Source organism: Corapipo altera, unplaced genomic scaffold, assembly GCF_003945725.1.
Source record: "Corapipo altera isolate COAL_440 unplaced genomic scaffold, ASM394572v1 22, whole genome shotgun sequence".
Lineage (NCBI taxonomy): Eukaryota > Metazoa > Chordata > Aves > Passeriformes > Pipridae > Corapipo > Corapipo altera.
The window spans coordinates 3,895,725-3,908,776 of NW_020884886.1; the positions used below are offsets into that span (position 1 = coordinate 3,895,725).

A 13,052-nucleotide genomic window follows, 5' to 3' on the forward strand; every position below is an offset into this window, starting at 1 on the left:
GACATGGTTTCATGAGAGGTCATAAAAAAAGGAGAGATGCAAAACCACAGGCAGAGAAAGCTTCTCTGTGCAAGGTCACTCTGTGCAAGGTGGAGAGCTGGAAGCTGGAGTGCATATTGCATCTGTGCTCCTGCATGATACTATTATGCATCTTATGTCCTGTCAGTAGATCAGATGGGGCAGCTATAGCTACCATGAGGAATCACAGCCCAGCAGAGGGGCTGTTGCAGTGCCACAGGCAGAAGGCACTCACCCAGACATAGGGACTGCAAGACAGAAGTCAGCTATATGCTTCAGGGTGGGAACTGACAAATCTGCTACCAAGCACATGCCTCAAATACTGCTACATTTTGTGTTCTTATCCATGTGCTCTGAAAAACTATTGCTCATAGTCTTAGCCTACAAGAAAAGTTGGAAAAATTTACACAAAGAGGCTGGAGAATGGATATCATAATTTTATCTTTACACTGCCAGGGAATTTCCTTGAAATAGGGGGATTCATTCCCAGATTCCCTTGAGCAAAACATGACATCTGGAGCAGCCCAAGCATCTGTTTACTATCCTTTCATATTAACTCATGCTAAAAAAATAGGTTGTTATACTGTCAAACAATATTAATACTCTGCAGTTGTGTGTTTTGTTGCTTTTAGGATAGTAGCATATTTTTTCTGAAATATTTTGCATAATATTTAGCAAAGTACCCTCAATCAATGCAGACGTGATTCTAGGCTCCCATCTGTTTTACACCAGTACAATTTCAATTACTTCAGCACGGGAAGTCACTGTTTTATAAAAAATTAGCAAATATATAAATATAAATTTATAAATATATATAAATATACCAAAATAATTAGAACCAAGTCTTGTGTCTCACCATCTCAGACAAAAAGAAGTGAATTTGTACATCGAAATTATAATTTAAATTTAATTTAAGGAAGTCAGATTGCTCAATACACCTGCTCCCATGAACGGAGAACTTGAAGAAAATTGGTACTATAATATCCCTGACAAGTAGTGGCTTGAACAAAAGAACCACTAACTTGCACAGAAATTTTGGCTGTGATGGTCCCACACAGCTTGAAGCTTGCCTTCTTCATCTGTCCCTTGCCAAGGCGCATCCTGAGCTCTCAAAGGTCACCTTTGAAGGGAGCCTGATTGTTTCCAGAAAAAGGAGCATGCTGGTGATTTCTCTTCTCTCCACACCTATTGCCTACCCTCCTCAAAACTGCTGTGTTGTATCTTCATTTTTCCTGGGGAATATGCTACAGTGTCTGTGAGACAGCATTTGCTCTTAACATGTCCCTAAGAAGCAGCACGAACTGAGGTAGCATCTTAAAGCAAGAGGCCACTTCTCAGAAAAGGCGAGCTCTTGAGATACAAAGCATTTGATACCAAATGGCCTACGAATTCCTGTAACAGCAAATATTGCTAGTGTGACTGAAAATTCCAAAGGAAAAGGCAGGGAGCTGCTTTCTGAAGCCAGCTGGGAGGACAGAGCACAGCTGCTGAATCAGTCAGCCCCAAGGGAGGAGGTGAGGTGCCGAGGATCACCTTGAGCTCTGTGCACAAGAGAGAGCTGAGCTGTGTAGAGGTTCTGCCATGTCAGATACCTTCTGCAGCAATATCCTGCTGAGGCCTAAGGTTGCTGTAGCAACCAGAGTAATTTAAGAAATATTGAGAGAGAGAGGGAGCTATTGTACCAACAACAATAAAATAAAAAAGTAGAGCATGTCTTAAAACATCCTTTTGCTCTCAGAAAACAGAAAAGGCCACAGTGGAGCCATAAAGGAAGCAGGCAGTTTAAGGAAAACATGATACTGAACACAGTTATGTGTTGCAAGATGCTAGAACACAATGGACTCCAAACATTAAACAGCTAACAATAGAGATTAACAGTCTTCCAACGTTTGTTGACGTTTTCTACTGCCAGGTACTTCCAGAAGGACAGTAATAGGAAAAGTTGCCAGCAATGAGGCTTCTAAATGACCAATAAAGGCAAGACTGTCTCACAGAAAAGACACTTGAAATGGTGACTAATTTACCATGTTGTGCTTTTGGCTATGTTATAATAGGTCGCTTGAAAATGGGTTTCTTTATTTCCCTGCCTGTGGAAGGCAAAACAAGGTGATTTGTCAGAAGACTGAATTCATTTGGGAAAACAAAAAAGAAAAAAAAAGAAAAAAAAGCCTGTTCCAACAAGGACTTTGCTGTTGTATTTGACAGCTGCAAAATAAGGATTTAAGTTTAGAAGGTACTCATGCATGAGTCCTTTCTTGCATTAAACATGTTCTCTGAGGGCTGTGAAACTCTGTTCTCACCAATGCAGATTCTCCAAAGTAGATTCACTAGAACACTGCAGTCATTTAAACCTGTAAGAAAGTTAGATGTTTCTAGAAATATCATAGAAACATTCACCTGTTTCCTGAATGCCATGGAAAAGAGTAGATCAAACATTAACTAACAAGCCTTCAAAACGCAGGTAGTTTTCTTTTATTTTCCTGCATGGTGTGGAAGGCTGAGGGACCCTTTGAAAGGGCAGAGATAGTAGAGATGTGAATGCAAAAGCTTTGAATAAAGAGGGGTGCAGGTGATCTTTGCAAGGGCCAACATGATTTGGATATATCTTTAACTTCTTTTCCTATGTCTAACTTGAACTCTTGAACCTCTATTTATTTTGACATGGCATTTCATCACTGTATTGTGATCATAAACAATCATAGTTCTCCACCTGCCTGATTTTTAAGGGGTTCTGAAAAACCATGTTGGACTTGCAGCATATTCTCCCATTGACTTCAGAGAGGGTTTCTCTTGAAAACAACTGAATCAAATAAGAACCATGCCATGAGGCACTATGCTCTTCTGCAAGAAATATCTAAAATTAAAGTAATTTTTCTGCAAGAAGTCCAAGAAACAGCAAAATCCTGTGTGTGTTCTTAACACATGACTACAGAAGTATCTCATCAGCACTGACCCGGCACATACTCAAGAATCATTCAAATCTAGATCTACCTAGCTGTTGCTTGATCAGTTACCTGATGAGGTATCAGTTATATTTCATCTTCAAATGTATTCCCATGAGAAATGGTTTCTAATATTTTTATAATATGATTTTCTCTGGCTTCATGGCCTTGTATTTACCCATATTAAAATTTAAAACCTTGTTATAATAATTATAATAAAAAATAAAGGTTGTCTATTCATGTGTAAACAAACCATTAATCTTCTCTGTTTCAGCGAAATCCTGTCGAATTAAACAAACATATACTCAATGATCATAATTATAGTGTATGTCAGTTTATACAGTCCCAAGTGGATTTAATCTATGTAAAGTGCCTTTAAAATACTGCAATTATTTTAAAGACACAAATGAGTCCAAAGATTTAAGAACAAGATCACTTTAGTAGACTGTCTAAAGAAGTAGTCTGCTCCTACTTTTTTGTTTCTTTTTGTTTTGAGGACAGATTTCTAAACTCTGCTAATCCCCATTGGGGAGACTTAGTTATTACAATAATTTTTGTTCAATTGATTTTAGTGAATGTATTACAATAAAAATAATTTAGTGAGTAGTCAGACTCAGTTCATAGTGGTGATCAGATGTCTTTGAGAAGGAAAAGGCTACAAAACCAACGTTATTTTACCCTAATCAGGTTACCAGAAAAACACAAAGGAATTCCCTCTTAGATTTTTAACTGCTAAAAATAAGTTGATTCTTACCTTTCCAAAACTCCCTTTCCCAATAGCCCGCAATATTTGAAAGTGGTCAAAGTTAACTGCAAAATAAAGGAGAAAAGAAAAGGAAAATAGTTTGTAGCTTGCTAAGTCAGAATCAGAAATCAGATAAGAAATATTATATTGATTCCAACTAACATAACTTTACCATGTTATATTCACTTTTTTTCTTAAAACACCAAATATATTTAATAGGTAACAAAGAGGAATTTTTCTTTAAAATATGCTGCATTCATTTTGTTCATCAATTCATCTTGGTCCAATGCCTCCAGTGCTCAGTTATCTCCAAAGAGAAACATATCTCTGTCCTAACCAAGTAACAAGACATAAGTTAGCATTGTGCAGCCATTAGCATTTTCCAGAAATATTATGAACTATTAAAAGTGCACTAAGTAATTCAGGTAAGTAACACCATCTTCCTACACATACATAGTAATATAAGGATAGTATTGTTACATTAATCCTACATTCTGTTACAGTGATGGAAACTTTTCATATGATGAACTAGTATGATCAGCCCCTCCAAACTTTTCCACCTTAATGCAATAAATAATAGTAATATTGTAAGACTATTTTATTATGTAACGTAAGTTCTGAGAGATTTCATTTTAGCTTGGCAGTAGACTGGATTAACTCACACTTCGTGAAAATCTGACAGCACAGCCTGACCTAGACACTGAAGTGGTTTGCTGTGAGGGTGAGTGAGATTTCATTTCTCAGAAATACCATTATTGTTGTTGCATGAGATTGAACACAGCATGACCTTCAAACCTCTGTTTCATTGGTAGCTCTGGTGGTTTTAAAAAAAATCCAACAACATCCTGAACAAACTTGATGCAAAGTCACTGAAACACAAACATGATAATGTGTGATACAGTTTTTACAGTCACTTGTCAGAAAAGGATCACAGAGCTAAATTCAGTGAACCAGAGATGACAAAGTTCAGTGCAACTTAACAGGATTTTTTTAATTTAAAACTTTCTTATGTTACTAGTTTTGGCCATGGACCATTGTCTATGCACCTGTTATTGCTGCAACAGTAATCTGCAAAATTATGGAGACAGGCTGTCATTGGAAAAATCATAGAACCATAGAATGGTTTGGGTTGGAAGGGACCTTAAAGATCATCTAGTTCCAACCACCTGCCAAGGGCTGGGACACTTTCCGCTAGACTGGTTTGATCAAAGCCCCATCCAACTTGGCCTTGAACACTGCCAGGGATGGGGCACCTGCAACTTCTCTGGGCAATCTGTGCCAGTGCCTCACCACCCAAAAATGTGGCTTAAATCATGATGAGGAAGAAAATTCTGTAAGACTAATAACACTTTAAATAAAGTGTCAAAAAACTGTATCATCTTAAGCAAAGCTTTGTGTAGAAAGTTGCAATGTTGATATATATCAAACCACTAAAAAGGGCTAGTATCTTACTATCTCAGTTGCAATAATATCTCATTTACAATCATTTGTTTGTTTATGTTTGCTTGCACTGCCTTCAAGGAAACATGGTTGCTCCTTTCATTAGTGCAGCTATAGTAACCACCTTTCTGGTAATTACTGTAGTCAAATCAAGTCCAGAGCTGCCAGAGCTGAAAGCAGCAGATGCTAGTCTACAGAAACAAAGACGGTGAATACGGCAGTTTTAGGATTTGGATTCTGAAATAAAAATGCTTAAGCTTGCAAAGGATTTATAAACTGCTTGGAAACTGAAAATTGGAAAATAAATTTTGTGCTGAATCACGTATGAGTTAGGGTTATCCAGATGTCTGAGAAGCAAGATAGTCTGTCAGTAAGCTGCAGTTAGGGTCTCTGCTGACAGTTTTTGCCAGTGGGTCACTCTCTTGTAGTTCTTGCTGATCAATATTGGTCTGGTGAATAAGATAGTTTAGCAAAACCACAGTCCATGTAAACTTATAGCCACTTAAATCCTGTTCCCACAAGTCATCCCTCCCAGGTGCTTGACTGGGTTATCTAAGATGATCCTTAATTTAGGTAGGAATTCAGCACAGTGTTGAAAATATTATAAGCAACATGTTAATCTCACTAACTCCTTTGAGAGGAAAGAGGCATCAATTTTTCCCTCCAGTATGGTGGTGTTGTCTGTGTTACTCTGCTTTAAAACCTTCTCATGTTTCTTGCTTATTTTACCAATTTTTTTTTAACAAACTCATTCCTTGAAGAAAGATTAGTTTGAGTTTGTTCTTTATTTTGCAGTCATTCAGATGAATCCAGTTCCCAAAACAACTGAAAAGCTGTTGAAACAGTCTGTAATTATCTCGATTTCAGTCAAGCTGCAGTTCAGTAAGACTTGACTATATTATTTTCTGAAGCCTGACTGGTTTTGAAATGCATCAGTTTGAAGAATTATTTTGTTTTTGTAAAATTAAGATTAAGCATTTACTTTTGGTTATGAATAGGACATTTTATTGTCCATATAACTTTTACTGTTTATCTCTGGACTTCCCTCTTTAGTGTGTTTATTGCCATGAATTACTAGAACAATTTATTATTTTAATGGGATTTAATTGCAAATTCGATTTCCACAAGACTGAAATTATTAAGTGAAGCACTAGACTGTGGAATTTAAGATAGATTATTAGTAAGTGGTTAAAAAACATAGCCACAACAATTGGTCAAGTTTTATTAATTTTTGTGTTTAACTTGAATAGAAAGTGAGATGTTACAGTTTCTTATCTTTATTAAGAAAAAAAATATTATTTTCTTTCTACATCTCACTGTTCCATAACCCTTATTTAAATTAAGGTACAATGATTGCAACACATTTCATGCAAGAGAAAACAAAGATAATTTTAAATAACTGTGGAAGTATGCAAACATACCTGAGCCTATATCTGAAATGAGCTAGACTTGCAACCACTGTGGTTCTTTGGAAAGGGATAGTTCACTTAAGTTGATGACTTAGTCTCTTTTGATCACTCAAATGTACTCATAACATTGCAGATTCACAAACTAAGGAAGTTCCTCCTTGGGATATCAGGAAAGAATAAAAAATGGGATACCTTTGCAGTTGAGACCAATACCAAATTCACTGAGTAAAACTGTAACAGATCAGCCATGCACAAGCCACATTAGCTTCACAGCCCTGATAAACAGTGAATGGTTGAGCTGAGTTCACTGCCACCCTAGTACTATGCTAGTCATACACTTTGGGTGTTTTCCTCAGATGCTTTTAATCTCACACTCTCGAAATTTTTGGCTAATTTTATTCATCACACTTTTTTATTTTAAGGTTCAGTGTGTGGTTGAGGTTTTTGGGGTTTTTTTTGGTGAAAATTCAATGCCAAAAGACTACCTCTTATTCTAAGAAGAATTACAGCTCATCATGACCTCTGTCATTTCCAATGTTTGAAATATCATCAAGGTCAGACACTGCCATTTTCTCTGTGCAACGAGGAGATCACAACTGTTAAATTCTTGTCCTCCAAAACATGACAAGTCCAGCTCTTTTGGTGCCTGGTGTTGTAGCTAATGATATTTTTCTAGCACAAAGCCCCACTGAGATAATCGTGTGGCTGGCAGAAGGACATTTTCTTCAGTAACAGTAATATGACTATTACTCTTTTATAGCTTGCTTGGTATCTTTTACTCAAGAGAAAAAAAAATTTCCCAACTCCTTTGGAACTTCTCTCATTTTATCATCACACCATACCTTGGAGGTCTTAGACATGGGCTCTGAATTTCAGTCTAAAACTACTAACAGTTTTCAGAAACCAAAATTAGTTTATACTATCTTAAAGAAATTTTTCATACAGGTAAATCCACAGAATGAGACTTTTATTAACAACAGTATGAGAGAGTTTCTTTAAAGTCGCTTTGATTTTCACCAGTTTGGAAAAATCAAGTGTTATAATCTCTCCTCCCCCATCTCCCAACTTTATCCCTTAAAAATCATCATTAATTCAAAACCATGAAGGAATATGGAATAAACCAGATATTTGGCTATCTAAGGGAGCAAACGGATCAGCATTTATGACATCTGCTGCATGATATAGTACTAGAATAATGGATGTCTATTAATTTCAGCAATGTGCTATACATATATGCATATAAATTAATGTATTTTGTTTCTTTACATTTAGTCACACTCAAATAAACCTCAAATTCATTCTACTGCACAGATTCAAGTCCCTTTTAATAACTTTAAGTGCAAATATACTTATTTAGTTTAGAATCATAGTTTTGAATTAGCCCCATGTAGAGCATTTTCCAGCAGTTTGATCGTGAACAAATACAAGCTAGATGATGGTAAAGGGATTCACAAGCTGAATTAAAGGTTTCACCTTGCTTGCCAGGAAAAGTAAAAAAATGTGGTCCTAGCCATTACAGATACTTGGTCAGATATATTAGTATACTCAAAAACTATCAGGGATATCGAGAAGGATGATGTAGTGGTTTGTGACTGAATTGTACACAGGAGTCCCTCTATTGCCACAGTCTTCTCATGTGATTTTAGGCAAGTGCTTCAATATCTTCTGCCACTGTCTGTAGAAAAATGAATCGTTACATCTCTAAGCAGCTGTAAAATTAGGTATAGGAATTACCTTAGAGTTCAGCCATACAAGTAATTGGGAGAGTAGCAAGGACCAATTCAAGTAATGGTGTTTTATAAAACCACTGCGAAGACTGAAAGCCATTTTTAAAGTGGGAAAAGTCTACACCGCTGGGGAAGTGGGGGTACAGAAATCAGTAGACTAATTTAAACCCCACACATCAAGTTGCCATAGAGCTGAGAACAGAACCTGTCTTCCACTTCATACTACACCATTTCTCAGGCACATCTTCCGAACTGCATGACCACTGATGGAGCAGATATATGATATAAAACTTTCTAGCGAAAGATAGCATAAATATTTCTTGCTCCACTGCTCCCCAAGGATAAAGTATACTTTGGGGAAAATATTCACATCACAGGTTATTGGGTTTTTACAACCACACTGCAAAAAATCTGGATAGTTGTAGTGGAAATGCCTATTCTTTTTTTAATCAGCATTATATATATAATGCTATATGTTAAAAAACTCAAAACATTTCATATGCATTCAACTCTGCTGCATTATTCAAGAGTGCTACAGTGACTTGAAAAACAACAACAAAAAAAGTTACATCAACACAGGTCATTACGTGTTTGATTTATGATACCATGAAAGAACACAACATTTTTACCCTTTCATTTGTAGTTTTAGTAATTTAAAATATTCTCATGTTACTCCTCATTTGTTCAAGTGTAAATTACATCTAGCTCAAGAGGCAATATGTATATTGGGTGTATTCTAAATAGAGCTGACATCTGTTTTCTCACTGCAGCTGAGGAATATTTACTGCATGTATATGTGATTAGTCCAAATACACTCAATAACCATTACCTGAAAGAACATTGTATCTCCTAGAGAAAATATCCAATCAAACATGGCCAAAGCACAGGCATACACATGCTTTGCATAAAATAAAACAAAATAGAGGCCTTTCAATTCAAGAAAAAGTGGAAGAACTTCATAAGCTAAATACAGATATTCTCCTTTTCTGTTTGAGTCCCACTGGTTTATTTGGACTGTCTGGCAACAGCCAAAAGCAGAACATGGGCACTAAGGCATTATAAGGTGTGCAGTAAAGCCATATTTTTGATAGAATGATCATTTTGAGACATCTAGGTGCATTCTCACTGATCTCAAGAGAAAACAGAAATAAGGAGATGTGATATAGCCATTAGCCAAGAAACTAGATTTTTACGTAAGTCTGAGCACTGTCTTGCAGGTCTGTTTTGGGATGTTTTAATACTTCTTGTTTCTGTAAATCAGAAAAAAAAAATAAGAACTAAATCAAATTTTCTTCTAGACTTGGCCTGTATGATTTGACCTGAGAGTCATTGCTATTAGGATTTCAAACTGGTTCTGCAGTCTTCTTTCTACGTATGTCTATTTTTCAGATCCTTCAGCCTTTTCCAGGGAGAGCCAGGAGAAGTGCTGACAGAACCTCGCTAGGTCTTAGCAGCCATCAAACCTTATTAAAGTTGTTACTTTCCTTCCACACAAAGATGCATAAGATGAGTAACTACGTAGATACAGTCATGTATCTACTCATATTATGTATCTACACATATTATCTACTCAGATATTCAGATTATGAGTACTCAGTACTCATAATAAAATCACCAGCTTGAATGGACACAGACAGGGCAAATACAAACAGCGCCCAAAAATTAGATTAAGGGTCATAAAATGGTTTGGGTAGTCAAAAGAAGCCACATTCCATTATGCTCTGTTCATGGCTAGTGCACTAGTGAAAAAAGATACTGTTTGAAATCAGGAAGAAATAATTTTTGCTGATAGAACGATAAAGCCAGGCATGTCTCCAAGGTGAGCAAAGAGCACAAATCTGTACAGTTTCGTAGGGTTCTGAGTAAAATGAGACATGGCTATACATTATTTGATTGGGAAACCTACTAGTTAGAAAGTGATAAATAACTGGAGGACAAGAAAAAAGCAGTTTCAGAGCTGATTTTATCTTATTAACGATGAATCATAATGTTTTCTACTGTATTTAGGGGGTTTGCATTTAAATTGCATTACAATGTGTCAATTCTTCAGGATTAATGAGTGTTTTAGTCTCAACATAAACTGTTTCAAATTATTATGCTAATATTTTTATAATATTCCTTTATATTTATATTTGTAGTCATTAATTTATAATTATTTGCAATTAGAAAGAACTGAAGATCTTTTTACATAAAACAAATTTTATTTAAAATTCAGCTAATTTTGCCTTGGACTTGAAAACGCTTTTCAGTCTGATCATATTTTCCTTTCTTTGGTCAGTGATACATTTCTGTATTATCAAAAGACTTTCATTTCAGAACTCTTGATTGATCCAAAGTGGCTTTTTCAATAGTTAATTTCTATACTGTGCTTCCTTGTGAAGCCATCTGCAAGATGGGATCATTGGCTAAACTATATCTCCCGTTATGCAGGTATACTCACAGCTCTGGCATGATATGTGTTTTATTCTCTTAGAGCTGGTGGTGTGTTGGGTTGTGGGAGCTGCAAACAGGTACAAGATTTAGGTCCACCTCACATCACATCATTAAAAAGTGCGGGGATTTCCCTAAATGGCTGGGGAATTTTCTGAATTTGTTAAAATGAATACTGGAAAGAACTACAACTGCCTACCATTTTCCAAATCAGACTAGAAGAATTTGGTGAGTCAGCTAATCATTTACACTGTTACAGAAACAGGCATGTGTTGCCACAACTGAAATAAAATTGAAATTCCAAAGAAAATTAGCATTTGAATATAACCAAGCTGCAAAAGAAAAAAATTGCTAGAAATGATTTTCAAAACTTTTCTTCCCTTTTAATTCTGTAAAAGAACATAATTCTTCTTCTAATACTATTCTGTAAAAGCTGAAAAAGAAATTAAGATGAGATCTTGCATTCACAAGGAAACTGTGACTCCTTGGTAAACAAGAATCTATTTGAACCCAAGATCAAAGGAAAATTTCTCTCCAGAGCTGTTTATACCTCTAATAAGCCAAATTAAAATCATACTGACATTAAATACATCTATTCTGAAAAATATATCAAGCAGTTACCCGAAGCCTGTAAAACAAAGCTTCGTCCTTGGACAAGTAGAACAGGCTACAAATCGTTAGAGCTTTTCTCTGAGGGAAGTTTAAACTGAAACTACTGAGTGCCATCCTACAGTCTCAAGACCTTCTCTGAGAATTTGGAGATATACCACCAAAACAAAATGCAAGAAAAGTCATCTGATGCTTTTAGGGATGTGGGTGTCAACTTCTGTGAGACACTCACTGGTAGGGATTTACAGGTAGCAGAGATTTGTCTGCCTGCCACTGAAGTCAGTACAGAGAGTCTTACAGCCATAAACTGCAGATTTTGATTAGGAACACAGTCATTAGTTTTTGCTTAAAGTCTACTGAAAGGTTGTCCTATGGTAGCCTTAGTAAGGGCTTCACCAAAAGCATCAGGGACTGCAGGGGTTGCTGTGATTGCTATCCAATGGAAAACCAAAAAGTTATTGCTCTGAAGAAGGTGTAAGAATGTTTGGCTGCTGCTTTGCTCCACAAGAATTTTAACACAGATTTGATGAAATTAGCTATTCCTCTCTGAAGGACTGAGCACAAATAAGTGTTTACTGGCAATGGTTAATTGTACTGATCAGAAGAATTCTTGTGGCTGCATATCTCTCCCACAGTGTTTCTTGGGAGTATTAGATTAAAAAATAAAGTCAATTTTCTTGGCTTTATACCTCTTCAAAACTAGTCCAAAATTTAACCATAACATTTTCTAATTGGATATTTTAGTGTGTTGCCTCTGTGTCTTCAAACAGGTTACTCTGCTTTGGGGGCATACAGCAGTACACTCTCAGGTGGCCAGGGAAAAAAAGAGTAATTGAAAAGCCGGTTCTTGCTTACCATGGTTTGCTTGAGCAAATGCAGGAAGAGATGAGAGGAAAAACTATTCTTTTAAATAAATAATTTCAATCTGAAGGATACAAAGCAATATGAAAGTTCTGTTCTTTTGAGTAAGAATGTGATTTCAACTCCAATGGAAGCAAACAGAAAGTTTTCTAGTTTTGGAGTTTTTCTTATCTTTTTGCTTTTCTCATCTTGCCATTTTTCCTCTTTTTCATTGGAGAAGGAAGGGAAAGAACCACAAAATCAAAAGGTCTTCATTGATCTCAGCTAAAATTAAAAATTTCTGAGTATTCATTCATTATGTTTTCTGCTTTGCTGTTATTGTTGTCTATCCATATATACATATCCATGTAGAGTGCATGTGCATTTCTGGGTTTTTTTCTGAAATTAAAACATTGCAAAAAATACTACTTCTTATTTTTCTTTTGGCTTTTCACAGGAAAGATTTCTGGTTTTGTAGTGTATGTTTAGATTATGGGGAAGTAGAAATTATTTATATTTCCCAATATCAGAAACATAACCTATGTGCTTTAGAGCTTACACACATACTAAATTTCGCTCAAAAAGCACATCACCAACACTGTATTTTAACCCTTTATGATCCTTTTCCTGTGATGCTATGACAGCACATGACCATCTCAGTAAAAGACTTGTTCTTTGAAAAACTGACAAGAAAATGAGGTAATCACATAGAGACTATCTCTGTCACGTTGCAGACAGCAGGAAAAGAGGAGAGCAAGAGCACCCCTTTTGATGGCAGTATGGCTGTTTAGACTGGATTAAACTAATTGTGACATGATACACTTACAACTCTAGAGTTGTTAGAAGTCTAGTTTCAAGGGAAGTAGAATGAGATAGTCACGTTCACAAGGGA

General features: G+C 36.1%; 1 protein-coding gene across 1 annotated transcript in view; it reads right to left on the reverse strand.

Moving 5' to 3' along the window:
* The window catches only part of STK32B (serine/threonine kinase 32B), a 175,297-nt gene that overhangs the window by 143,318 nt on the left and 18,927 nt on the right, over positions 1-13,052 (reverse strand). Inside the window, exon 2 of the mRNA XM_027642940.1 lies at positions 3,715-3,770. Within this exon, the coding sequence (XP_027498741.1) occupies positions 3,715-3,770 (56 nt within the window). The remainder of the gene's footprint in view (positions 1-3,714; positions 3,771-13,052) is intronic.